Source organism: Ovis aries, chromosome 11, assembly GCF_016772045.2.
Source record: "Ovis aries strain OAR_USU_Benz2616 breed Rambouillet chromosome 11, ARS-UI_Ramb_v3.0, whole genome shotgun sequence".
Lineage (NCBI taxonomy): Eukaryota > Metazoa > Chordata > Mammalia > Artiodactyla > Bovidae > Ovis > Ovis aries.
The window spans coordinates 23,639,322-23,665,334 of record NC_056064.1 but is presented as its reverse complement, the minus strand read 5'-3'; the positions used below and the strand labels follow the sequence as shown (position 1 = coordinate 23,665,334).

At 51.7% G+C, this 26,013-nt stretch overlaps 1 protein-coding gene across 10 annotated transcripts in view; it reads right to left on the bottom strand.

Moving 5' to 3' along the window:
- Positions 1 to 26,013, bottom strand: part of RAP1GAP2 (RAP1 GTPase activating protein 2) — a 201,350-nt gene that overhangs the window by 80,795 nt on the left and 94,542 nt on the right. For all 10 annotated transcript variants that reach the window (XR_006061142.1, XM_042255520.2, XM_042255515.2 and 7 more), the window contains one exon: positions 24,292 to 24,376. Coding sequence is in view for 9 of the 10 variants with exons in the window: in XM_042255520.2 (XP_042111454.1) it covers positions 24,292 to 24,376 (85 nt within the window). In the remaining variant the exon portion in view is untranslated. The remainder of the gene's footprint in view (positions 1 to 24,291; positions 24,377 to 26,013) is intronic.

Here is a 26,013-nt window from a genome sequence, read left to right as displayed (position 1 = left end):
CTTCTGGCTCATCTGCATTCCTTCTCTGGGCCCGTGAGTCAGTACCAGGGCCCCACTCCTGCCCCACCCTGCAGCCAGGCTGTCCAGGACATGCCACATCCAGAATACTTCTGCCACCTGCTTGGCCACAGCATACCAGGACCCAGTGCAGGAAGCCTTGTGGTCCCAAGCCTCTGCCTAGGTGCAGAGATGCATTCAGAGGCAGCGAGGAAGGAAAGAGACAAGCAACGACTTACTGATCCCCTCTGGGCCTGGCACTGACTCAGGGCTGTGGACCCTGGAAGATCAGCCTCAGTTCCTCTCCTTTCTACCCACTCCCCTTGACATGGTTGACTCCTACTTGTCCTTCAGGCCTTAGCTTGGAGATCACTTCCTCCAGGAAGCCTTCTGAGCATCCACCCCTCCCCCAAGTAGTACTTCCATAAGCATCCAGCATGTGCCCTATTGGGTCACTTATCTCTGCATTCTAACTTTTCATTTAATTATCTGTTTCCCCCCTTCATCTGTTAACCTCAGCACCCGGCACATAGGTGCTCAATAAATATCTGATGAATGAAGGACCGAGTAAAAGAACTGACTTCCATCTAGTGACTAAGATAATCACAGTAGTAAATAATCAGAACCCGATAAGAGAGGAGCAGTCATGATGGTAAGCCAATGCCTGCACAGACCCGCAGAGGAGTGGACAATGTCTGTGCTGCAAAGGAGCTGTGGTTGCTGTTTAGCTACTAAGTTGTGTCTGACTCTTTGCGACCCCATGGACTGTAGCCTGCAAGGCTCCTCTGTCCATGGGATTCTCCAGGTAAGAATACTGGAGTGACTTGCCATTTCCTTCTCCAGGGGATCTGCCTAACCCAGGGATCATACATGTGCCTCCTACATTGGCAGGTAGATTCTTTACAACTGAAACACCAGGGAAGCCACACTGCAAAGGAGGGACCTTCCCAAAGGAGCTACTTTCTTTATCTTGCAGATAGAGTCATGGCGGTACAAGAAAACCAAGCCCTGCCTTTAAGGACACACAGCAGTAGAGCATGAGTCAATACCCAGGTCCAGGGTTCATTCCCACTACCTCCCACCTGACCCCTAGGGTAACGCAGGCGGGGAGGAGGTGAGAAATGAAGCTCAGAGACAGCAACTGACCTGCTTAAGGTCACATGGCCTGTTAGTAGCAGAGCCCAGCATTGTAGGTGAAAGACAGGATGTGGTGGAGAAAACAGAGGGGAAGAGGGAGTCAGGGAGGGACAGAAGGTAAGTGTGTTTGAGCTAAACTCAAGGGGCAGGAAGGAGACTCCAGAGGAGGCCCTCAGCCTCCTCTGGCAGGGTCATGAGCAGTGGTGTGGCAGTATGACCCCACGCTGGCAGCCTCTCCAGGGTGGGTGAGGGATGGGGGAACCCACACACCGCAAGAGTGAGTCCAAGGACAGGCAAGCACAGAAGAAGAACGAGGACCAGAGAGACCAACAGCCGTCCAGGTGGGGCACAAGTACCCGCTGACCGCTGGGAGCCGGGAAGGGGAGGTTAAGGTCTGAACGCATTTCCCGTCTGTCAGATTGGCCCCCACACCTCTGAATGAGGGCTCTCTTCCTTCAGCGCCAGAAAAGCCACTACTAAGAGCACCCAACAGTAATCTGATTATAAAAAAACCTGCCTGCAGCAAGGCCACTGGGATCAGCAGGGTTTCCTCCCCTGCAGGTAATTTTTTGCCAGCAGCTCTAGGGACTGGGAATCAGACAGACCAGGATCCAAATTCCAGCCCAGCCTGTGGCCAGCTGTAGCCTTGGGCCACGTGCTCTTCATCTGTAAAGCTGCAATGATGATACCCACCTTCCCAGTGAAGATGAAACGAGATGACAAGCGTGAATGCACCTAATTCGGGAACAGTCATTGATCAACACACGGCGGCAGGCTCTGAATCTATCGGATTTATAGGATTAATTTTGTGAAAGGAGCAGTTGACGTTTACTGAGCTCTCACTACGCATTTCAGGTCCCTGACAAAGTACTTCACGTGCATCCTCTTAGCTGATCCCCTCGACCACCCAAGAGGCAGTCACTGTTACCACCCCCACTCTCAGATGTGGAAACTGAGGCTAAGGGTTAAGTAACTAGGCAACAGGCCGCATCATCAATACAAACATAGAGAGCCTGCAGCATCCAAGCTTTGAACCACCACACTAACAGGGCTCAGGTACATGGCTGGTCCATAAGAAGCAAGATACTCAAATCCCTGCCAACCTCTCTCAAATCTTTCTGAAACCTCTCAGCCAGAATTCCCAGGGCACGTGACTTGATCTGGGTATCATATTCTGTTTTGTTTTTTGTTTGCTTGGGTTTGGGGCTGCACCACATGGCTTGTGGGATCTTAGTTCCCTGACCAGGAATTGAACCTGGGCGGCCCCCACCGGCACCCACTGCCCTGCTTCAGTTAAAGCACCAATTCCTAACCACTGAACCACCAGGAAATTCCTCTAATATTCTGCTTTATCTGAATGGCTCCTAGGAGAGTCTGATCTTTCCCCTAAACTTAGAACTCCTAGCCAGCAGAAGTCACATCTACACATACTATACACGCCACATTTCATCAAATCTTGAATGACATCCATCATAAGACACACTTTACTTTGTACACCACAAAGCGAAAACACCACCAACTGCAAACTATTGCTAGGGGAACGCAGCCTGAGTCCAGAGATGTTAAATGAGAGAGAGGGGAAACGTGTCTTTGAAACAATGAAATACAGTAGTAGATATGCAGTAATTATCTGTACTCAGTAATTATTTCTCGGAGTAGAAGAGAGAGCGCTAAGTAGAAATTTTGTCTGCCTCAAGTTTGTGTCTCAACAGCTGGCTAAGGGGAATGCCACATGTCTCTAAGACTCAATTTTCTCATCTCTAAAGTGGGCAAAATAGTTCTTCTCTTCCAGGGTGTCTATGAGAACCAGGGGAGTTTGAGAACGTGCTTTGTAAGCTGGAAAGCACTGTACCAACCTACAGGGTAAACAGGATGAAAGGGAGACGACAAGGGGCACCATCAGCGGTTATGAGCGACACCAGCAGACCCCGTGGGTGTTCGCAAGGGGCTCTGTACGCGTGTGGCTGCCTTGCAGCAATCCAGCCCCATTTCCTAGGAAATCGTTGGCACTGCTGCTTCCAAGCTGTCCCTCCCTTGCAACCACAAGATTCACAGCCCGGGGCTGGTGAAGGAATCACGGTGTCCACACCGTTGGAGGCGCTCCAAGTCAGGCTTTGGGGTGCCAGTCCACAGACCTTCTGCTTCTGATCCAGCCAGTGGCCTGAAACTTCTAGTCTTCCCAATAAAGCTGGGGTCAGCTTCAGTTCTGAGCCTCACCGTGGGAGCACTGGAGAAACAGCCTATGAACCTTATCAGATGATCCGAGATAAGCCTTGATGGGTCTGCCACAGGATGAACTAGAGGGTTAAGTACCCCGGGGGAGACAACAGCCTCAACAAAAGCTTCATGGCAGGAGAGTGAGAAGGGGGTTAGTCTGGCTTTGATCTCACCAGTGACCATACTTGTGGTCCAGGCAAGAGGCCTAGGTCCTCCTGCCCGTGTCTGTCCAGAGGAATTGGAAATAAAGCAACACTGAAGCTGAGAAGGTAGGGCCGAAAGACAGTGCTGGCCTCCTAGAAAGATATCTGCTTCCCCCCCAACCCCCTTGTCCCTGAAATGCAGTGGCTGGCACTTCACAGCTGTTGTCTCTCCTAACTGGCTCAGGTGGGTGGGTGTCTGGCTGAGTGTCAGAAGCATGGCTCTCTCTTTCCTCACTCCTTGGTGGCCCTTCTTCCCCAGGCAAGGTTCCTGCATAGCCAGCATCCTTCCAACTTACCCTCTCCTTCTTCCCTGCCCTCCAGATCCTGCCTATCTTCTTGCTGGCTCTTTGAGAGTGGAAACCGCAGCCTTGCTACCGACATACCAGGACTCTGAGGCTTGCAGCAAGAGCAGCAGAAGCCCTGCCACCACCTCTCCATCTCTCCCACCTCAAATGAGCTTTAAGAACCAAAGAAGATTAGTACATAATATGGTGGCTCAGATGGTGAAGAATCTGCCTGCAATGCAAGGGACCCAGGTTCAATCCTTGGGAAGATTCCCTGGAGAAGGGACTGGCAACCCACTCCAGTATTCTTGCCTGGGAAATCCCATGGACAGAGGAGCCTGGAGGACCATAGTCCATGGGTCGAAAAGAATCACACACGACCGAGTGACTAACGACATATTAATATATATATATGTAGGTATGAGTCACTTTGCTGTACACCTGAAGCTATCACAACATTGTAAATCGACTATACTTCAATGGAAAAAATAAAAGAACCAAGCACTAAGGACTGTGGGACCAATTAGCCCCCTCCCTCAATCCCGGCCCTGACATGTACCTGGAAGAGAAAAGAGGCTGCAGAAGCTCCTGGGTTTCAGACTCACAGAGAACACGTCACAGAGCAAACGTGGAACCTGCGGCCTCCCCAGAAGACCCTGCTCTCCTTCCTTGATCCCAGAAGCTGTCCCCTGCCCAAGGCTCCCCTTCCAGCTCCCCCACCCATCCATGAGAGCGACCCCGTCCTCCTGGCAGAGTCTAGCATCATCTCAGGGACTCACGAACATAACCAGCTACCACTGGGGAGGCGTCCACCAGCAGCCAGTCACGTGACTGTGATCAGAGCTCGGTTCACTCATCTCCAAAATAAACATTCATCCTATTCTCACTACCCAGCTCCCGCCCAGGGCGGTTCAGGCAAGACTGAGTAAGTGCCAGGGAGCAACCTCACCTATTTCTAAAGTAGGAGGCGCCATATACCAAGATATATACCATACACCAACCTTCTCAGCGGGTATCTCCCATCTCTGTGCCTCCTCCATTTCCACGCTCATTATGGGATATGCAGGTGGCTGCTCTCCCTTCCCCTCCATCAGGGCTGATCTGTCGCCCCAGAGGGACCACTGGGTGCCCTTTAGCCAGCAGCAAGCTATTTGCCTCCCCAGCACCTTCCTGCCTACAAAATGTCCCAACTGACCCACGTCAAAAGCTCCCATCCCCCCCCTGCCCACATCAGCACTGTTAGTAAGTGGCAAAAACAAGGTTTAGAGATTATCTGAGTCCGAACTTATCTGGGCCCTTCCTGTTAGCACTCGCCCTCACCCAGGACAATAGGTTACTGCGATTTTGCTGGAGCCAGTACTTGCCTAGTACACAGCCAATTCTCATCAGATGTTCAGGGCTGAGAACTGAATAAATCAATACATGCTTTGTGCTGGGCTGAGCAAAGGGCAATATCAGGAAAGAAGTCGTGGGAAGCTGGCAACCTTGGGGGATCCTGCTCCCAGATGTTCCCGAGGAGATGCCATCCGAGGCACCCCGACCTCCACCCTGTGCATGCTGCATGCGTGCTAAGTCGCTTCAGTCATGTCTGACTCTTTGCAATCCTATGGACTGTAGCCCACCAGGCTCCTATTGTCCATGGGGATTCTCCAGGCAAGAATACTGGAGGGGGATTGCCATTTCCTCCTCCAGGGGATCTCCCCAACCCAGGGATCAATCAGCATCTCTTTGCCTCCTGCATTGGGGTTCTTCATCACTAGCACCACCTGGAAACTAGTCTCAACCCTGGGCAGCCCCTAAAAGACTCTGACCTGGCCCTCTCCTTAAGGCAGGAGACGGCAGGAGGAAGGTTGCTGGGAAGTGCATTTCAGACTAGCCTGCAGGAAGGGCATGTTTGCAAATTGCATGTTCTCTTCCTTCCCCATCTTCTCGTTAACGATCACCTAAATAAGCACTTAGGTCCCAAGTGATCTTACAATCAGTCCCTGAGCCCCAAGAGCCTAATTATATGTATACAATGCAGGGGACTGTGATGCTAAGCAGCTCTCTTCCCCCAAAACCACATGTCAAATAACACGATTGCCCTGCCCCCTTGTGCCAGCTGGGAATAATAAAACAGGGTGCTGGGGCAAATGCAGGCCTTCACAAGGCAAAAGATATTCCCTCCAATGCAGAGTCCCCCAGCACCCACCCACCCCCATACAGCACCCTGGAACATAATGGTACAACAAAGACCTATCCAAACATTCACATTCACCCCACACACCATAAACACTCATTCATGCAAACACACACACCCAGTCCTTGGGAGGTTTATGAGCCCCCAAGGCCAGGACCATTAGCCAGCTGCACACTCCCTCCTGCTATAGACAGTTATCTGTTGCCATTTGCAATCTGCCTGCCCAGTGGTCCCCTCCTCAAAAGCAGACCGGCAACAAAGGAGGCATGCTGAGTCAAGGCAGCGCAAAGTTAGAGACCTCAGCCTGCTTCTCGCAGCCCATTCTTTTCCCACCAGACGAGATCTGTCCGTGCATCCAGTGGATGTTGCGGAAGCGGTGCCAGCGCCTGGCTCCGAGGGCTGATGTCACCTTCCAGACCTTCTCTGAAGCCAGCAGGGCAGGACTGAAACAGCAGAGGAGCCTGTGATGCTGCGAACGTGGAACTCATCCTGACCGAGGCCTGGTCTCCCCTAAGGAGGTCTCCAGGGGCACCCAAGCAGCAAGGATGGCAGTGGGCACAGTGGTGGGGCCCCAGCTCCTGGCAGCCTGACCCAGATGGCTTAGCAGGCAGCTGGTGGATTTGTCTCTGTTCCCCAGTTCTCCCCTCCCCCAGTCTGCTGTTGATGGTAGAGGCCACAAGGGGGCCAGGTGAGCAGTATGAAAGGTCCAACTGGAGAACCAAGTCAACTCCCGGCTCCTCAGATGGATGCAGCCGAGACAGCCCCAGACACATTTCCAGGCCCCTCTCAGCCCCCCAGAGGGCAGGTGATGTTCTCTGGCCCCAAGACACAGCCCCGTTTACACTGAATTGGGAACTCCTCTGGCCACACGGCTATCCAGAGCCCTGGGAGTGACCAGTCCCAAAGGGCTGCCAGGAGGTGAAATCGTGACCCTGCTCTCCCAGGCCTAACGGACAGGCCTAAAGGATGCGGAAGGAAGGCGTGCTCAGAACTTTGGCTGAATGTGTACAGCTCAGGCTGGTCTCTCACCACCATGACCATCCCCTCCTGGAATCACCACGCAGCCTGGATATGTCCTGCCCTGGGAACCCATGTGCCAAGCTGTGAAGAGAGCCTGGTGCCTTCGTGGGGCAAGGTGGTCACGGGGTCCTAGCTACCAGAAGGACTGTGTGCCTGGCCGTGCACACAGAAGACCCCAGCTCCAGCTGGAGCAGACAGGAACACTGTCTTTCTATACACGGTCACTCTGGTCAGCCCTGCAGAATCCTGTACCTCTTAAGTGACTGTCTTCCTGCCTCCATCCGTCAATCAACCTGGCCCCACAGCTCCCTTGAAACTGCTATGGTCAAGGTCACCACACCTCCATGTTGCCAGAGCCCAGAAGAACTGCCCTCATCGTCATCCTCAGCACTACTTCCTCCCCTTTTGAGGGTACCAGGGTCTCCTTCAGCTGTCCTCGCAGGCTCCTCTTCTTCCTCTTGGAGACCCTCAGGGCTCAGGCTGGGATCTCCCCTCATCTCTGTCCCTCCTGACATCCCAAGGTACTTAACCATCTGTCTGGAATTTAATTCCAGCTGCACACTGCTACCTCCACCTGAATGTCTCTAACCTTGACCTCTCCTTGGATCTCCAAATTAGCAAATCTGCAGTCTCATGGGTATCTCAAACTCAGTATGTCCAATATAGAGCTCCTGATCTGCTCTTCTGAACCTGTCTCTCTGCGGGCTTCTCCTTCTCATTAAGATGGGACCCAAACCTACCCATTGCTCAAGCCCCACCTGGGATGACGAGATATCAAGATCCCTCCCTTCCATCACCTCCCAGGTCCAACCCACCAGCACCTCCTGACTTTCTCACCATAACCCTAATCCCTTCCTATCTCTCCATCTCTACTACCAACAGCCACACCCCTCGGGTTCAAGTCTCCTTCATTTTTGGCCTGGACCAGAGCAACAACCTCCGATCTTGTCTCCCTGCTTCCACTGTTGCTGATTTATAGCCACGCGGCAGTCAGAGATGAATCACAGCGCCCCAGTGATCAGGTTCCAAACCCTTCTCAAGACCCACAGGACTGCCACACTCTGCCTCTCTGCAGCCTCCCCTTGCTCGCCCTACTCCAGCCACACAGGCTTCCTTTGCGTTCTTCAAAAGCTCAGACAGATGAACAGCAAGGTCCTATTGTAAAGCACGGGGAACTATAGTCAATATCTTGTAATAACCTTTAATGGAAAAGAATCTGAAAAAGAACATATATATGCATACATTTTATATACCCATATCTGTTACATACGTATAAAATGTATCCATATATCCATACAGATACATTTTATATAAATATGCATATATATTTATTTATAACTGAATCACTTTGTTGTACACCTGAAACTAACACAACATTGTAAATCAACTAAATTTCAAGAAAAAGGAGAAAGAAAAAGAAAAAGCATGCACCCAGGACTTCCCTGGGGGTCCAATGGTTAAGATTCCACGCTGTCAATGCAGGGGATACAGGTTTGACCTCTTGTTGGAGAACTAAGATCCTACATGCTGTGCAGCACAGCAAAAGATTAAAAAGGAAACAAAAAGCAAAGCACCAACTCTTCCTTGCCTCAGTGCCTTTGCACTTGTTATTTCCAGCACCCAGACAACCCCATCTCTGCACACGGGCATTCCTTCTCATCTTCAGGTGTTGCTCAGTCAGTCATGTCCAACTCTTTGCAACCCCATGGACTGCAGCACACCAGGCTTTCCTATCTTTCAGCATCTCGTGGAGTTTGCTCAAACTCACGTCCATTGAATCAGTGATGCCATCTAACCATCTTATCCTCTGTCGTTCCCTTCTCCACTTGCCTTCAATCTATCCCAACATCAGGGTCTTCAGTGCTCAGCTTAAATGTTACCTCCTCCATGTCTTCCTTGAGCCCCAGGCAAAACCATTTCTCCCCCCCACCAACAGACACTGTATTCTCAAAGAGCACCCTGAAAATGATGCCCACCCCACAAACACTAAGTTTGTGTCTCTCTTCAGAGCACTGATCAGAAGTTGCTGTTGTCTGATGACTTTCTTATCTACCATCCACCTCCCTCACTGGACAGCAAGCTCCGTGAGGGAAGCAGTCGTGCCTGCCAGGCTCACTGCTGGGTCTGTGGGCCCTAAAGCAGTCCCCAATCCATGGCAGGTGATCAATAAATATTTGCCAAGTGAATGAAAGGATTTCGCTGGCACTTCCACCTGTAAGGTGCTCCCATGCAGGAAAGCAAGAAATACAAACTCCTACTAGGGGCTTTCAGGGAAGGCTTCATGGAAGAGGTGATGCCCAAGCTGCACCTTTGATTGAGGAGATTTAGAAAGAAGGAGGAAGGTTGTGGGGCTGGAGGGGCAAGGAAGAAGCCCAAGCAACAGAGGAGGAGCAAGCACAAGATGCATGCAGGGAAAACAATCAGCCTCACTGGCTGCAGACCACCCATTACCATCTAGTGAGGCCGGCCAGGAACGACCTCAGTAGGGCCCACCCCAGGGTCTCCCCCACTAAGTGCTGGGAGATGCCGCAAGCAGGCATTTTCGTACCTGCACCTAAGAGGATGCTGGCCCACTTTCCCACCCCACACAGAGGGAGTAAGTCTGCCGCTCCTCCTCAGGAGGCAAGTGGGGTGCCTAGAAACAAGCCATGTGATGCTCAGCATCCCACAGGAGGTCTTGAGGACTCAACCAGCACAATGAGTTTCCCTTTAACGAGACCAAAGCTCACCTACAAAGTGCCTTTGTGTGAATTAAAACAGGGTGCCCCTCTGGCTGGACCAGTTGGAAAAAGGCATCCTTCCCTCTGGTCAGACAGTCCCTCACAAGACACCCAGTTGGCCAGCAGATTGTCAATTTCAACCCCCACTCTTCCACAATACTGGGTGGCCCACGTGCTTCACGCCTTCCACAGGGACCCAGCCCACCACAGCGATCTCTCTGCAGTCCAGAGTCTGGGCCAGCTGCCCCCAGATCCCCAGGCCCTCAATGGTTCCATTCCACGAGGAGTCCAGGCTACCCCCAGGGGCTCCCAGGAGTCTTGCCCGGGGGGCCAGGGTGACAGTCCTCATGGGGCTGAGGCTGTAACTCCCTGACCCCTGCCGATCCCTCACAACAGCTGATAGCCAATTCCCAGAAGAGACCATCTGGGTCTCTATGCAGTGCCGCCCCACCCCACCCCAACACATACACACACACATACACACACACTCTCTCTCTCTCTCTCTCTCTCTCTCTCTCTCTCTCTCACACGAAGCGAGGAGAATTAGAGATTATCAGTGGGCTGGAAGGCCCTGATCGGGTGTTTACCCTTCCAGGGATATTGAATTTTAAACATGTGTGCCTGTTTACTCTCCCTGCCAGAACCTCGCTGGCTGCCCCGTAGCCAAGCAACACTATCTGACCTGAGGGACCAGGAGGGGGACTTTCCGTGCCAGGCAGGTCACCTGGGGAGGGTTATCTAAGTACGGCCAGTCTCGGCACAATGATGGGCCTCCTGGGCTCCCCTGCTCACCCCTCCCCACGCTCACCTCCAGGTGACCCCACATCCACAACAGACAGTCCACTCTAACAGCAGGAGAACATGGTCCTGGGACAGACATGGTGACACCTTAGAATGCAATCTGTTAAAAACAGATCACCAGGATTTGATGCTTTATCGACTTGATGACCCGCTCGGCTGTCTCCCTACCGGCCAAGTTGAGAGCCAGCAGGCTGAGATCGCAGCAAGAAAGATTCGGGTTAGACAGGAGGAAGATAACCACTTGTGACTGGAGACAGGCAATGGCACCTCCTTTCAAAGAAAGACTGGACAACTCAAATCAGGGCTGGAAGCTCGCATGTGTCATTTTTTTCTCCTCCACGAGGGGTTAGCTTTCTGCCTGGATGGGGGACCAGCAAGTTGCTGACTGAAGGTAACAAAATCAAGGTTACATCTCAGCTCTGTATTGACGATATGAGTGCTGAGTGGGCTTCTTTTCCCCATGGAAGTCAAACCCCATGGCCTGCACGTCAAATTCCACGGTCAGGGGTGTGTGTGTGTGTGTGTGTGTGCGTGTTAGTCGCTCAGTTGTGTCCGACTCTTTGCGACCCCTTGCACGAAGCTTGCCAGGCTCCTCTGTCCATGGAATTCTCCAGGCAACACTACTGGAGTGGGTTGCCATTCCTTTCTCCAATGGTCGGGGGAGGACATTTGAAATCATATAATCAGTTATGATCTCACAAAGTAATGAAATCAGGCAGGCAAAAGGTCAGTTACAGGACCACAGAATCCCATAAAAGGAAGACCTACTGTGTGCTGGGCCTCAAGAATTTCCCCTAGGAAGTGGGGTAAAAAAATCTCCCGCACTTTACAGATGAGGAACCTATCTCTAACAGGACCCAGCCTCTCCTACTGAACCCTGAGCTTGTCATAGCTAAACAACACTCACCTACAAAAGATGCTCTTGTCCTTAATCCTCACGACCTGTGAGTATATGAGGTTAATGGTGACAATGGGGATTCAGGTGCAGGTGGAATTAAGATTGTAATCGGCCAACCCTAAGGTGTGAGGAGGATCCTGGATTATCCAGGAATATAATCAAAAGCATCCTTATAATAGAAGGAGACAAGAGAGAGGATGAGAGAGATGGCAGTGTGGGAGGGGCCTGGCCCGATCAGTGTTGCTCCCTTTGAAGATAGAGTAATGGGGCAGGAGCCGAGGAATGCAGGTGGCTTTCTAGAAGGTGGAAAAGGCAACGAAATAAATTCTCTCCTACAGTCTCCAGAAGGAATATGGCCCCGTGGACACCTCGATTTTAGTCCCATGCAACCCATTTCAGACCTCTGACCTGCAGAACTTGAAAATGAGAAATCCATTTGTCTTAAGCCACTACGCTTGTGGTCATCTGTTTCAGTAGCTATAAGAAACTAACACAAACCTTCTGACAGATCCACGGGAAGGAAGGAACTCTGGCTCTCTAGCATCATGTCTCAACCCTGCAAAACTGAAATGTTCTGTGACACACAACCTCTCCAGCCTGCCGCCAAATCAAATCAGCTCAGCCGTGTCATCTGCTAGCAAACCCAACTCTCTCCCACAAGGGGTTCTGCTTGATTTCCATGTGGAACTGAGCCGGGGCTCTTGAAAGGCTCCCTCCAAGTTTCCACACACCTGGAGATGCAGATCCTTTCCACCCAGGCTGCTATTAAGGGCCCAGCAGTTCCCCTCAAAAGGAGTGAGTGAGCCAGGCTGTTCACAGACGGCACCAGCTCTCTTCCAAAGCCACCTGATTCTCACATTTCAAAGCAGGGAGCCAAACACTATGTATAAAGTGGGAATAATTTATTTTAAAAAATTAATGGGGACATCCTTAGTGGTCCAGTGGTCAAGAATCCGCCTTGCAATGCAGGGGACACCAGTTCAATCTCTGGTCCGGCAAGATCCCACGTGCCACGGGGCAGCTATTGAGCCTGTGCTCTCAAGCCCGGGAACTGTAACTACTGAAGCCTGTGCGCCTAGAGCTCATGCTCTGCAACAAGAAAAGCCGCTGCACAAGAAGCCCACGTATCACAACAAAGAATAGCCCCCACTCACCGCAACTAGAGAAAGCCCCCTGCTCACAGCCAGAAGACCCAGCACAGACAGAAAGAAGCAAATATATATATATTTTTTAAATTAATGTCTCCACCCTCAAAGATTTGTCTGTTTTCAATAAAAGAATTTAATAAAACAATTTAGCTCATCTTTAGAGGACTCTTACAGGGGTTACTATCTCTTCTGGAGTAAAAACATTTATCTAAACTTCAGTGACTCCTTCTGAGTCGCCTGGCTTTCTCTTCACTGGTTGAATGCAAGCAAAATCGAATTTGACTCCTTTTATTATAAATGGGCACAAACAACACGAGCCCATTTATTTATGCCTCTAAATGTGTGCACGATGCCGAGATGTCTGCGGATTTAGCAAACAGTAATGATGAATATGTCTGGATGGTGGGATTATTACTAGGGTTTTGTTTTAGATTTCTTTTTTTTTTACTTTCTTATACTTTACTATTGCTTACGTTTTTAATAAGAAGCATATATCATTTTAGTTAAAATAGGGTGTGCTGTTCACTTGCAGAAAAAAATCTAATAAAAACTCTCCAAGAAAATACTGGGCTTGTTTGTTCAATGCCACATTCTCAAGGCTGGATCAGTCCATAAATTCATAAATCACCTATTATGAGTAGGTACTGCTTCCCTGGTAGCTCAGTCAGTAAAGAATCTGCCAGCAATGCAGGAGACCCAGGTTCGATTCCTGGGTTGAAAAGATTCCCTGGAGAAGGAAATAGCAACCCACTCCAGTATTCATGCCCGGGAAATTCCAGGGACAGAGAAGCCCGGCAGGCTATAGTCCATGGGTTCGCAAGAGTCAGACATGACTGAGGAGCTAAACTACCACCATGAGTGTGTATTAAGAACCAACCACTAAGGGGTGATGAAGCACCTACTCTGGGCTCCTTATGTACCAAGCTCTGTGACAGCAAGACCGGGAGAGCACGTCCTGCCCTTCAGGACATGGAGCTGTGGCTGCTCTGGGCCAGTTCCTTCCAGCCCTGTGCCAGCAACGCCCCACCCCATCACACACACACACACATACAAACACACCCCTGTGGTCACACCTGAGTGACTTCTAACCACACAAGGGTGAGCAGCTGCTGGCAGAGCTTCGGAGCCTCACCAGGCTCCCATCACAGCTCTTATAATGGGTTAAACGGTGGCCCCCTCAAAAGATATGTCTACCCAAGATCCTGTGAATGTGACTTCTTTGCAGGTATAATCAAGTATCTTGAGATAAGATCCAGGTAGAGCCAGGTGGGCCTTAAATCTTCATGAAAGACCCACAGACCCAGGGAGAAGAGAAGGTCTCATGAAGATGGAGGCAGATTGGAATCATGTAGCCCCAAACCAAAGGCATGCTTGCAGCCACCAGCAGCTGAAAGAAACCAACAAGGATTCTCCTTCTCTAGGGCCTTTGGAGGGAGCTCAGTCTTTCTCATATCTTGATATCAGACTTCTATCCTCCAAAGCTGTGGAAGAATCCATTTCTGTTGTCTTAAGCCACCAAGTTTGTGGGACTTTGTAACAGCAGCCCCAGGAAATGAATACACACCCTAAGGCCTGAAACTCCATCTCCATACTCAGCCAAGAGCAGGGGATCTACTAAGGAGGGTACACACAGGGAGTACCTAAGAGGCTCAGAAGTGCAGGGGTGACACCCCCAGGAACAAACAGAGGACCCACTGTGCACTGTCCCCTAAAAGTGCCAGGCACACTGAACCTGAGTGTCAAGTCAATGACACGCCCCCCAGGCATGCAGGCGGGTTGGGACGAGAGGTGGGGCAGGGCATCTGGCAGAACCCCACTCCTGAGCCGGTCTCAGTGCAGTAGCTTGTATGACAGCCTGAAGAGGAGTAGGATAATCAATGAAACCACCCCACAGCATTCAGCTCGCTGCCCACGACAACAACCACAAGCATCAGTCATATGACAACATGATACGTATGTGGGTGCCGGTGTCTCCTGAAGCCCTTGCCCACCCGCTTCCTCCTATAAGCCTCACAGCAACCCTGCAGGGTGGGCTCAGGCTTACCACTGGAGGAACTGACGTTCCTAGAAGATGACTGAACTGCACAATGTCACACAAGAGAAGCATCCCCAAGGAGACGCCCTGGGCTTCCTCGGTGGCCCAGCAGTTAAGAATCCGCCTGCCAATGCAGGGGACATGGGTTCGACCCCTGGTCCCAGAAGATTTCACTTGCCACGGAGCAATTAAGCCGGTGCCCCACAACTGCTGAAGCCCGTGTGCCTAAAGCCCGTGCTCCACAACCAGAGACGCCAAAGGAATAAGAAGCTCAAGCTCCACAACCAGAGAGTAACTGCAACTACAGAAAGCCCGCCACGCAGCAAGGAAGAGCCAGCACAGCCAAATACATTAAAAAAAAAAAAAAGCAGACGCCCTGAACGCCAAGGGCTCTATCAAAGCCCAAGGTCAATGTCTGTCTAGAAATATAGACTCCTTTCAATATAGCTTCAGGCAAAAGGAATTAGGAAGGAAACTTCTGATGGGAATAAACAGATTATAAAATGCATTCCAAGGTCAACCCTGGGACTCTCCATGGCCTTGAATCATCAGGTCCCGACTCAGTCCAGTCCCCAAATCCTTCATGAGGACTCTGGCTCTGCAGGGTCTCCCTGTCACCCTGGGGACCACCTGGCCTGTGAACCCTGACTGGCCCAAGGCAGCCTGACTTCAAGGGTCGACAAACAAGATCCAGAAGGATGCTCCTTCCCTAAAGACCCCTCCCCAGGTCCTTCTGATCTTTGCTAGGCAGGATCTTGGGTTCTGGCCTTTTTCCAGTACCCTCAGGATCATCCACAGTTACCAGGCAGGGTTTTGGGTCTGATACACAGGGCTCAGGTGGGGCCAGTCACATAGGATGCAATCTCAATTTTTGTTCATTGGATACGGAGAGGCACTCAATCCTGGGTACCAGGCAGGGCAGGAAATCAAGAAGAATTGAGGAGGTATTATGTTAACAACAGAAAAATCAGGGTATTTCCCTTCTGACTTTCTCTCTGAGCATTGTTCTCTGGAGGAATAATAATGACTAACATTTCTGTAGCACATCATATCAATTAATCCCCATTACAAACACACGTGGCAGGTACTCTCACATTCCTTCTCTACAAAAGAGGGAAATGAGGCCGAGACGGTACACAGCTAGGAAATGGCAAAGCCTTAAAGGCAGGTGGGCTCCAGAGACTATGTCCTTAACTAATACTCCATACTGCGTCATCTTTTTGAGGAAGAGCCTCGAAGGGATATGGGTCCAGGTCACAGGAACTGGATGAGCCTCTCCGATGGAGGAGACCATATGGTCCATCAGAAGGAAAGGGAGGTGGACTAGAGAATCAAAGGAGAAGGGGAGAGGACTCCCAGAGAGAACGTTCTAGAAGCGCAGATGACCTATTTCCCTGAAACAAAGGAGAGAAAGAAATAAGGTCCAAGCGGCCCAGATGCCTAGGCCAAGACCTGAAGTTTGAGCTCCATTAGCAATTTCTAGGAAGCAGGGCTTCCCCCGTCCCAAGGCCTGCAGCTCAGAAGTCTCCATGGGAGCAGGCAAGGGACTCTCATGAGCTGGTGGTTCCCAGTTCCCTAGAGAAAAGTCCTCTTTATGTGTCTCAGGGCAAGAACTACATAACCGTCATCACCAATGTCATCACCGTCATCATCACAACCATTTACTGAGCCCCCATTAGGTGGTAAGCACTCCACTAGTTGCTTCATGGTGTACCTCATTGCTCTTCATACCTGCTCCTCTAGGTGGTCACTGTGCCCACTCCACAGGGGAAGAAACTGGAAGACAGGGAGATTAAGTAACAAGCTCACACGACTCACAGAAAGCAGTCTGGAGCGTGGTGAAGACAGCACAGGCTTCCGAGCCACACAGACAGACCTGAGTCCAAATCCTGACTCTGCTCTCACCAGCTGTGGGACCTTGAGCAAACAACTTAACCTCTTCTGCCAAGTTCAATCAGAGATGCCAGGAACAATTCATCTCAAATGTCAGCTCCCAATGACTGGCGGTGGCTGCCTGCAGGGCTTCGCTGGAGAGGATCCCGAGACCACGTCTAAATTCATGAGCAAGGATGCTATGATCATTACTGACGTCTGCCATCAGGGCAGAAGACTGGAGTGATGGCACAAGGGTCATTCACTTACCATCCCTGATCCAGAGAAACACCAGGGCTTACAGAGAAACCACACACAGGCAAGGCTGCCTGCATACAGTCAGCAGATTTTTGACTAAGGTCTCAAAGCAGCCCAAAGTCTTTTCAATGACTGGATACCCACCTGAGAATAAATGGACCTCGACACCAGTATGATGGCTGGTCTTTTGCTCCCTGTACATCCCCCTGCTTGACCAGTTCCTGCCTTACCTACACCCTACACTCCTGACAGGACTTTCCCTCTTAGTCATAGAGCGTAATCAGTAAATGCCTACGTACTTGCCCCCCAACCCAGCTAGTGATTGTTCTAATCTTCAGATCAGAACATGCTCACCATACCTTAGCAAAGGGGCAAAGAGGCAGTGAAGGACGTGCTCCTCTGCTGGTTTCCCTGGTAACCAATGAGTCAACCTGATGTCAATTCCACCTATAACTTAACCTCCCTCTCCCCTCCCAGAGCAAAGCCTGCTGCCTGTCCTGCCCTCCGTCTGCCACACACAGTGGAGTGTCCCTCCAGGGCCTTGTTTCAGACATAAGATCCTCTGTCCATTAAGCCATGGAGGTCTCTCTCACTGACTCCTGGTTCCTTCTTCAGTCTCAAGGCTGGGCAAGTACAGGGCTTGCTGCCCAACGATGCCTATTCAGTGGTCCCCAACCTTTCTGGCACCAGGGGCTAGTTTCATGGAGGACAATTTTTTCCACAGACTGAGGGATGGGAGACGGTCTCAGGATGATTCAAGCACATCACATTTATTGTGCACTTTAATCTCTGTTATTCTCGCATCAGCTCTACCTCAGATCATCAGCCATTAGATCCCAGAGCTTGGGGGCCCCCGGATCACGGCACACAGGTAAGATGAGATCAATCTTAGATCCATAGCTCAAACTAGAAAGCGTCCAGAAGAAAAAAAAAAGGAAGAAAATCTTTGTGATACAGAGTAAGCAAAGAATTCTTAGGATGCAGAAAGCTATAGATACAAAACAAAAAATAACCCACATAAACTAACATCATCAAAATTTTAAAACTCCTGTTCGTCAATGACACTATTAAGACAAGGAGTGAGCTTGTATCAAGAATATGTAAAGAATGCCTACAGGGAGACAAACAACCCCATTTTAAAGGGGTAGGAGGGACAGAGGAACTGCAAGAATGGTCCACAAGCATGTGAGAAAGTGTTCAATGTCATTAGTCATCAGACAAATGCAAATTAAAGCCACAATGAAATACCCTCTCCCTACACACCCACCCAAGTGGCTAAAATTAAACAGACTGACAATGGCAAATGTTGACAAGGATGAGCAGCAGTCAGAGCTCTCATAACGCTGCTGGTAGGGACGTAAAACGGTACAACCACCTGGCCGAAAGTTTGGTGACTTCTATAAAGTTAAACATTCACCTCCCCTTTCACCCAGCCGTTTCCCACTAGATATTTACCTAAGAGAAATGAAAACACGTGTCCAAAACAAAACGTATACTAGAATAGCCAAAGCATCTGGCTATTCATTACAGCTCAGAACTGGAAACAACCCAAAGGTCCCTCAACAGAATAAATAAATTGTGCCATATTCATACAGTGGGGCTAAAAAGGAGCAAACTACTGATATACTCTACAGCGTAGGTGAATCTCACAGATACTATGCTGAGCTGGACGCAAACAAGTGCAGACTACATGTGATCTCTTTTAAATTCAGTTCTAGAGCAGGTAAAAACTAATCTACATTGGAAAAAAAAAAAGTCCCAGAATACTGGTTGCTTCCCAAGGGGGTGGTTGGGATTGACTAAAGAAGGGACATGAGAGAATATTCTGGGGGACTAGAAAGAGCCTGTATCTGAATCAGAGTATGGATCCTATGGGTGAACTCATTAATAAAAGTGTACAGTTAAGATTCATGCATTTCAATGTATGTAAATATTTTTAAAATCCAGTTACACCTAAAGTCATTTGCAAGAAGGAAACCCAAAAGAGATGGGATATGTGTATACGTGTAACTGGTTCACTTTGCTGTACAGGAGAAAATAACACAATATTGTAAAGAAATTATACTCCATCAAGAGGGAGGGGACATATGTATACCCATGGCTGATTCATGTTGGTGTATGACAGAAAGCAACTCAATATTATAAAGCAATTATCCTCTAATTAAAATAAATAAATTTTTAAAAAACTAAAAAAAGAAAAAGACAACTATACTCCAATAAAAATTTTCAAAATAAATAAAATTTTTTAAAATAGAATGTCTTTGAGAAGGAAAAAAAGAAATGTAGGCTAACTGGCCTTAAAACAATGAACAAAATCAGGTACAACACACACACGTGCACACGTGAGGAGCGGGTTCAGGCAGGTGGCACGCACACACACACATCCCCCGGCTCACCAAGTCTCCAAGGTGCACCCCCAACAGGTGCAGAGCCAGGAAGCCCCCCTTCACATCTGCACTGCCCTCGGGCTCCCCTGCCCACTGGCCTGCATGCAATCAGAGGCCTCCTGGAAAGTGGTTCCTGAGAGGATGGCATCTGGACCAGCAACATAAACAGGGTCCATGTGGAGACCAGGGACAGCCCTCCCAGGAGCGCCAGCGAGAAAGCCAGCTGAACTCCTGGGAGGCGGGCGCAGCTGGGGTGGGGAATGCGAGTCCCGACTGTCATGCCCCCGACCCCACCCAGGGCTTTCTTAAGGAGGGGGAACCAAATCCCCTTGCCGCTGTCCTTGAGCCCTTCCTGCCCCACCCCAGAGGGGTCCCAACCCTTCCCACAAAGGCCCCCTCACCATGCCCACACAAATGTAGCAGATCTGATGGGAGCTGACACCCCCTCACTCAGTCATGACAGAGCGGTGTGGTCTCTTCAGAGTGAGAACGGAAGACAAGGGCCAGGAACCGGGGGCAAAGAAATAGCTGGCATCAGGCGTGGGGCTGGGCTCCAAGCTGAAAAAGAAACCCCAGCACCCGCACCCCACTGCCCAGGAGAGAGGGTGGCTAGTGGGCAGTTTGTGAGGGCAGGAGGCAGAGGCCCAGCACAGCCCTGCCCACAGGAAGCGCAGGAAGTGCAGAGAAGGCTCCTCTGATGTCCACTTTCTTCCCCACCTCTGGGGACTTCATGCCTGCCTGACCCACCGCTGGGGTTTCGAGGGATGCAGAGCAAAGAGCCAGGGAACAAAGCAGGAGCGCGACTTCCTGCTCCCCCCACAGCGGGCACTCAGGCCTCCTTGTTGTCATCGGGAAAGGGGAAGGTTTGGGGTGGAGGAGGCTGCCCTCGGACTAGCACAGAGAGGGACGGAGGAGGCTGAGCGAGAGTCAACTCCCAGACTAGGCCTGGTGGGGCTCCAGAGGCGAGTGCGACAATTCGGATCAAGGTCACACCAAGGCCCCAGCATCACCACCCTCAATAGAATGCCCGTGCACTTACAATGAGCTAGAAAAGAATCAGGAGGGTCAACCTCACCTTCTTCAAGCCCAAAAGGTTGTTCTACAGTCATTCCTGGTGGGGGTCGACCAACCCCCGTGCTAGACGTTAGGGTCCCTTCCAACTCCCCCACCAGCCTCCCCACGAAGCCGTCCTCACTCCTCTCCCCCACTGAGAAGCCACTGGACTCACTGCAGCGTGCCACATGCTGAGCCATATGGCTTCTTCTGCTCAGTTAAGGCCCCCCGAAGATAGCAGGTTCTTTGAGGGACAAGGACGGTGGCCTTGGTTTGACTCCATGGGGTCTGGCACAGCGCAGGAGACACACATAGCTCTCCTGGGTGCTGGGTGATCCATCTGGGCATGAAAACTGGATCGTAAAAACGTGAGCCTGGAAAGGATCCACTGCATTCCCAGGAAGACAGCCCCCAGCCCCTCTCCCAGCCCACCCTGCACCATCCACAGTTTGAATTCTGGCTGGGAACTGGGCTCTCATTCTGCCCATCTGCTCAGCATTTCTTTGGTGGCTTTTTCTCAGTTTCATATTAGCAAGGGGAAAAAAAAACCCTTGAAAACCACAAACACAAAGATGTGGGGGAGGGGCAGAGAGGACCCCTTGGAGCAGGCATGCCAGTTGGAGGCAGGGGTCTGCAGGGTGCTTCTCAGGCTGGAGACCAGCTTCTGCTCCATCAGGCCCTTCCCAGAGCGGGGAGCAACTAGAGGAGGGTTGTCCCTGGTGTGTGGGGTGGGATGAGAGCATTGTATCAAAAATGGTTTGTGTCTTAGAACTGAACTGATTCTATGGCCATAGGAGGAAGACAGCTATTTTCAGTGGGACCTCGGGGAAGTCACTTCCCACCTCCTGGCCTCCAGCTTACCTAGAAAGGAAATGTATCACCACCCCTGAGATTTTGTGACTCTCAAGCTAATCAACACCAAAGGGGTTTCCCTGCCACCCCTGCCCCAAGCCTACACTGCCAGGAAACCAAGTCAGACCCTCCTCCCCTGTCCAGATGCTGGCAGGGCGGGGGGCTGATGGAACTCCAGAGCCAGTGACCCACTGGAGAGAGTCCAGCCTCCACCCCGTGGTATCCAAAACCTCAATGTCTGCGCCCAATCCCACCCTGGAGAGGACATCACAGGTGAGAGCCCAGGTCCTCACAGGTGACTCCATGTGGAACTGATGGGGAGGCAGGGGGCTTCAGTCCACATATCAAAGAACACATATATCCAGGCTTAATTTAGAAAAGTGCCTGATGGTAGAGGAGACTCAAGCAAAACCAGAGGCGTGAAAAATAAGTGCCTGCTCCTCCAGCCAGGATTCCAGTATCATCAACACACCATAAACATCTACCAGATGGACTTTCCTGGTGGTGCAGTGGATAAGCATCCACCTGCCAATTCAGGAGACACAGGGTCGATGCCTGGGCCAGGAAGATCCCACAGGCCGCAGAGCAACTAAGGCCATGTGCCACAACTACTGAGCCCGCGCTCTGAGCCTCAAGCCACAATTACCGAGCCAGTGAGCTGCAACTACTGAGGCCCGTGCGCCTAGATCCCGTGCTCCGCAGCAAGAGAACCCTCTGCAATGAGAAGCCTGCTCACAAAGAGCAGCAACATAGAGTAGCCCCCACTCGCTGCAACTAGAGAAAGTCCATGAAAAGCAACAAACACCCAGTGCAGAACAAAGTAAAAACAAATAAAATTATTTTTTTAAAAAAACCATCCACCAGAATCAGGGACCCACAGCACGGGATGCAACTGCTGCCCTGAGCTCAGTGCTGGGACGCGTTGGGCCGGCAACAGGGCTTGGTGAGTGCAGTCCCAAAATGCCTGCTCCCCCTGTGCTGAGAAGACTGAGGCATGCGTGAGCACTGTACTTTTGAGTAGCCGCCAGACCACTAACCCAGATCTGCCTGTCCCTCCCACCATGTCTCCAGCCTCCTCCGCACCAGCCTTCAACTTGGGGAGGCCACCCCAGGAATCTCTCATCTGCTGGCTCCATTCTCTCCCTGGAGAGTTCACCTACCCGTCCACCCCCAATTCCCCTGTCAACAAAAATAACTCCGCGTTTTTACCTCCAGTCACACCCTTCTTCTGAGCCTGGCCCCCAAATACCCAGCTGCTCACTGACACCCCCATTGGTGTCTCAGGCTTGTCCAACTCAGCATGTGGAACTGAAGCCCTCATTCTCTCTCCTTGGGCACTCCCTCTCAGAGAATGGCTGTAACGTTTATGCAGTTGCTCCAAACCTGGAGCCTTCCTTGCCCCCTACCTCACCCCAAATTCTCACATCTCACCACATAGGAAATGTGAGATCTGACCACTTCCAAACAACTTCACGGGCCCCTCGGAGTCAGGCCACCACCCTCTCCCTACTGAACTCCTGCAGTGGCCTCCCAGCACCTGCCCACCCCCCACCACTTCCACTCTGCTCCCTCCCACACAAGCCAGGGTGACTCTTCAAAAGCCATCTTACTCCTCGGACTAAAATCTTCAATGACTTCAGTGCCTCTAGTTAGGATAAAGCCCCAATTTTTTTTCTTTATTTAAAATATTTATTTATTTATTTGGCTGCTCCAAGTCTTAGTTGTGACGTATGGGGTCTAGGAACCGCCTGCCAATGCTGGAGATGTAAGAGACGCGGGTTCGACCCCTGGTTGGGAAGATCCCCTGGAGGAGGACATGGGAACCTACTCCAGTATCCTTGCCTGGAGAATCCCCATGGACAGAGGAGCCTGACAGGCGGGCTACAGTCCATGGAGTCTCAAGGAGTCGGACATGACTGAGCGACTAAGCAGAGCACAGTATGTGAGCACAGAGATGAGCATCCCACACCCAGTTCTGCAGAGCAAGGGGTTGAAACTGAGAATGGAGACCCATCTCAGTATTGCCCTGTGCAAACAAGCCACCCCGATACCTGGTTCAGATGCCAGCACTGTGCCTAGGCTGATGAAGATGGTCTGGATTTCAGTGCCCCTGGGTACCCTCACCAGGAGGAGAGCAGAGCTGTCCTAGGTGGGCCCTGCACCCCACCCACTCCTGAATTCCTAATTCCACCGGGACACAGGCTCTGACTATCATTCCAGGATAGCTCTGTGCATGGTGGGCATTCAAAGTGGGATGGTAATGGGAAGATGGCTTTTATCTACTTCCTTTGAAGGTATCACTTTGCACCAGACTGGGTCAGGGAAGAGGGGGTACACCAGGGACTCACAGGAAAGATACCTAATTATTTCCCTATGAGCCACCGGGTAGCAGAGCCTCAGGAGGGGGGTGGTGGCTGGCCTAGATGTCCCCTCAGCTGACTCAGGAGGCAGGTGACTTCCTCAGAGCTGGCCGTCACCTGGCAAAGGGTGAGGGGAGGAGGGAGGCGCATTGCTGCGTAGACGGCAATACTGGCTGAGCCAAAGTCCCCTCTGAGGGCCAGCCCGGGCACATGTGGCCACCTGGCCAGGAAGACTGGATGACAGAAGGGTGGGGGAGCTCAACGTGGGGAGGATGAGGCCCCTCGGGGTCCTGGGATGCAATTTCCCATGAAAGAGACTTGCGTGAAGTGCTAACAGGAGAAATATGGTTCCCCAGAACCTCCAGGGCAACCCTCCCATAGAGACTGGGGTGACAGAGCTACCTAGGAGGGCCAGTCAGAGGCAGGTTGACCAGCATTCAAGAGTCATCCAAGTCCCAGGAGGGTCCCAGCTCACAGGACCCCTCCTTCCCCACTCCCAGGCAGCCCTTCTGAGAAGGTGGCCCCATAAGGCACCCGGCCACATTCTGAGTGTCCCCATGTACATGCCCCGCCTGGGCCCCTTGCTCCAGAATCTACAGCTCCACAAGGCCTCTCCATAATCACCAGGCATCCTGCCCACCGCAGTCAACCCCAGTCTATTTCCTCACCGCCCCCGACACCCCTGTATCTCACAGTCACACCTTCCTCCCGCACTGGTTATCTCAAGTGGACACTGCATCCAGAGGTGCGGGGAGGCTCCACGGCCCCCACGGAGGGGACAGAAGCAGTTGGGCCTGGGGACAAAGCAAGAGGGCTCCCCCCTGCCCCCTGCAACATCCCCTCCCCACTTACCAGCCCGAAGCCTCTTACCTTCATGGTGGGAGGCGCCGTGAGAGGAGGGGACAGCGGCCGGTCTGGGAGGGTCACATCCGAGCTGTTGGCCAGCTCCTGCTTCCTGTGAGGAGAACACAGAACACACAAGAGGTCAGAAGAGAGCAGGGGCCTGTCTGCACCTCCCCCCTCTCCTCTATCAGCAGCTGGGCTTAAGGACACAGGCTGACATGTGCAGAAAATAGAGTCAGTGTGCTTCTTGGCTGGGATGCACTCAAATCTAAGGCAGAGCTTACTCCCAGAGTGACCCCTGCACCCACAGCATCAGTGCCACTTGTTAGAAAGACACATTCTCAGATGCACACAGGACTCTCCAATGGCGGGGCCCAGGAATCTGAGTTTTAACAAGCTCTCCAGGTGACTGTGACGCTCAGGTCTGAGTGCCATGAGGCTAAAGAGACATGGGACTGGGAAAGAAAAAAAGAAGAGGGGATAAACATTTTCAATTCATCCTCCCTAGGGGCCCCACTGTCCCTAAACACACACACACACACATCCTGGTCAGACAGCTGACTTTGAAAAGACAGGGCTGCCTGCTGTGTAAGCTGCAGGTAAGACTTATTTTAGTCCATGTGGGCTAGGACCGTGGAGAGGCAGCTAAACAGAGTTGTGTCTCCATGACAACACAATTGCGACAAGCCCGCTGCTCTCACAGGCTCCCCACTTTCCATCTGGCCCTCGCTGGTGACCAGGGAGTGCTGGTTGACAGTCCAGTCAGCAGGGAGAGTGTGTGCCGTGGATAAGCCTTCGGAACGACGGTTACACAACAGGGCCAGCTGGGCAGAACTGGGGGACTGCCCGGACAAGGGACTCTGCTGGCCGGGACATGCCCCGGCTATCTCCCAGGACGGTACTAAGAGCCAAAGAAGACTGGACTGAGCCACAGTTTTGCAACTGTTTCCTTCTCCAGAGCCCCACCCGGACACAGCCAGGAGTCACACCCCAACCCAGTCCCACTTAAATGACCAAAGGACGCCCACTGCCACCTGGAGAAAACGCTTCTGAACCCTGTACCAGGCCATGTACTGCCAACCGGGGTGACAGCTCCAACCCCGAGTCCCCTTCATGAGAGAAGCCACATTCCCTACAGAGCCCCGCCCTCCATCTTTCCAGAAGAAACCCTGACTCGGGGGCTCAGACACCAGCCCAGGCCGGCTCCCCTCAGCCAGGCAAGCCCAGCTACCCTGGCACACCCCCAACCCATCCCTGAAGCCCGTCCTCCAGGATGCCAGGTAAGCAGGCTGAGTGAACAGCTGGCTTCGCAGAGGATCCTTGTGACCCTGTTGACCTCATCCCTGCCAATCCCCCTTTCTGCTCCTCCATCTGCCTTCCTTCTTCCTTTCTCCCTGGACCTGGGGCTCACGCTGATAATTGGAGAGCGGGGTCCCCTCCCTCCTGATCCAGACTGTAACTAGGGCAAGAACCAAAGGGCCAACATTCAACACCTGTGTCTGTGCACACACACGCTCACACACAACGGAACGGACGCAGCTCCTTCTGCTGCTCAGAGCCACCAGCCTTCCCTTCCTTTTAAGGCCCTGGGTGTTACCATTGCGGACAGTGCCCTCCTGCTCTGGCCCTCGCCTGCCTGTGGAACCAACAGGGCTGGGTTGGGAACAAGCCAGCTTCCTCCAGCCAGTCTACCCTCTCCAAGCAGCCCCTGCTCCCCTCAATGGGCCTGCGCCCCAAGAGGGAAAGGGA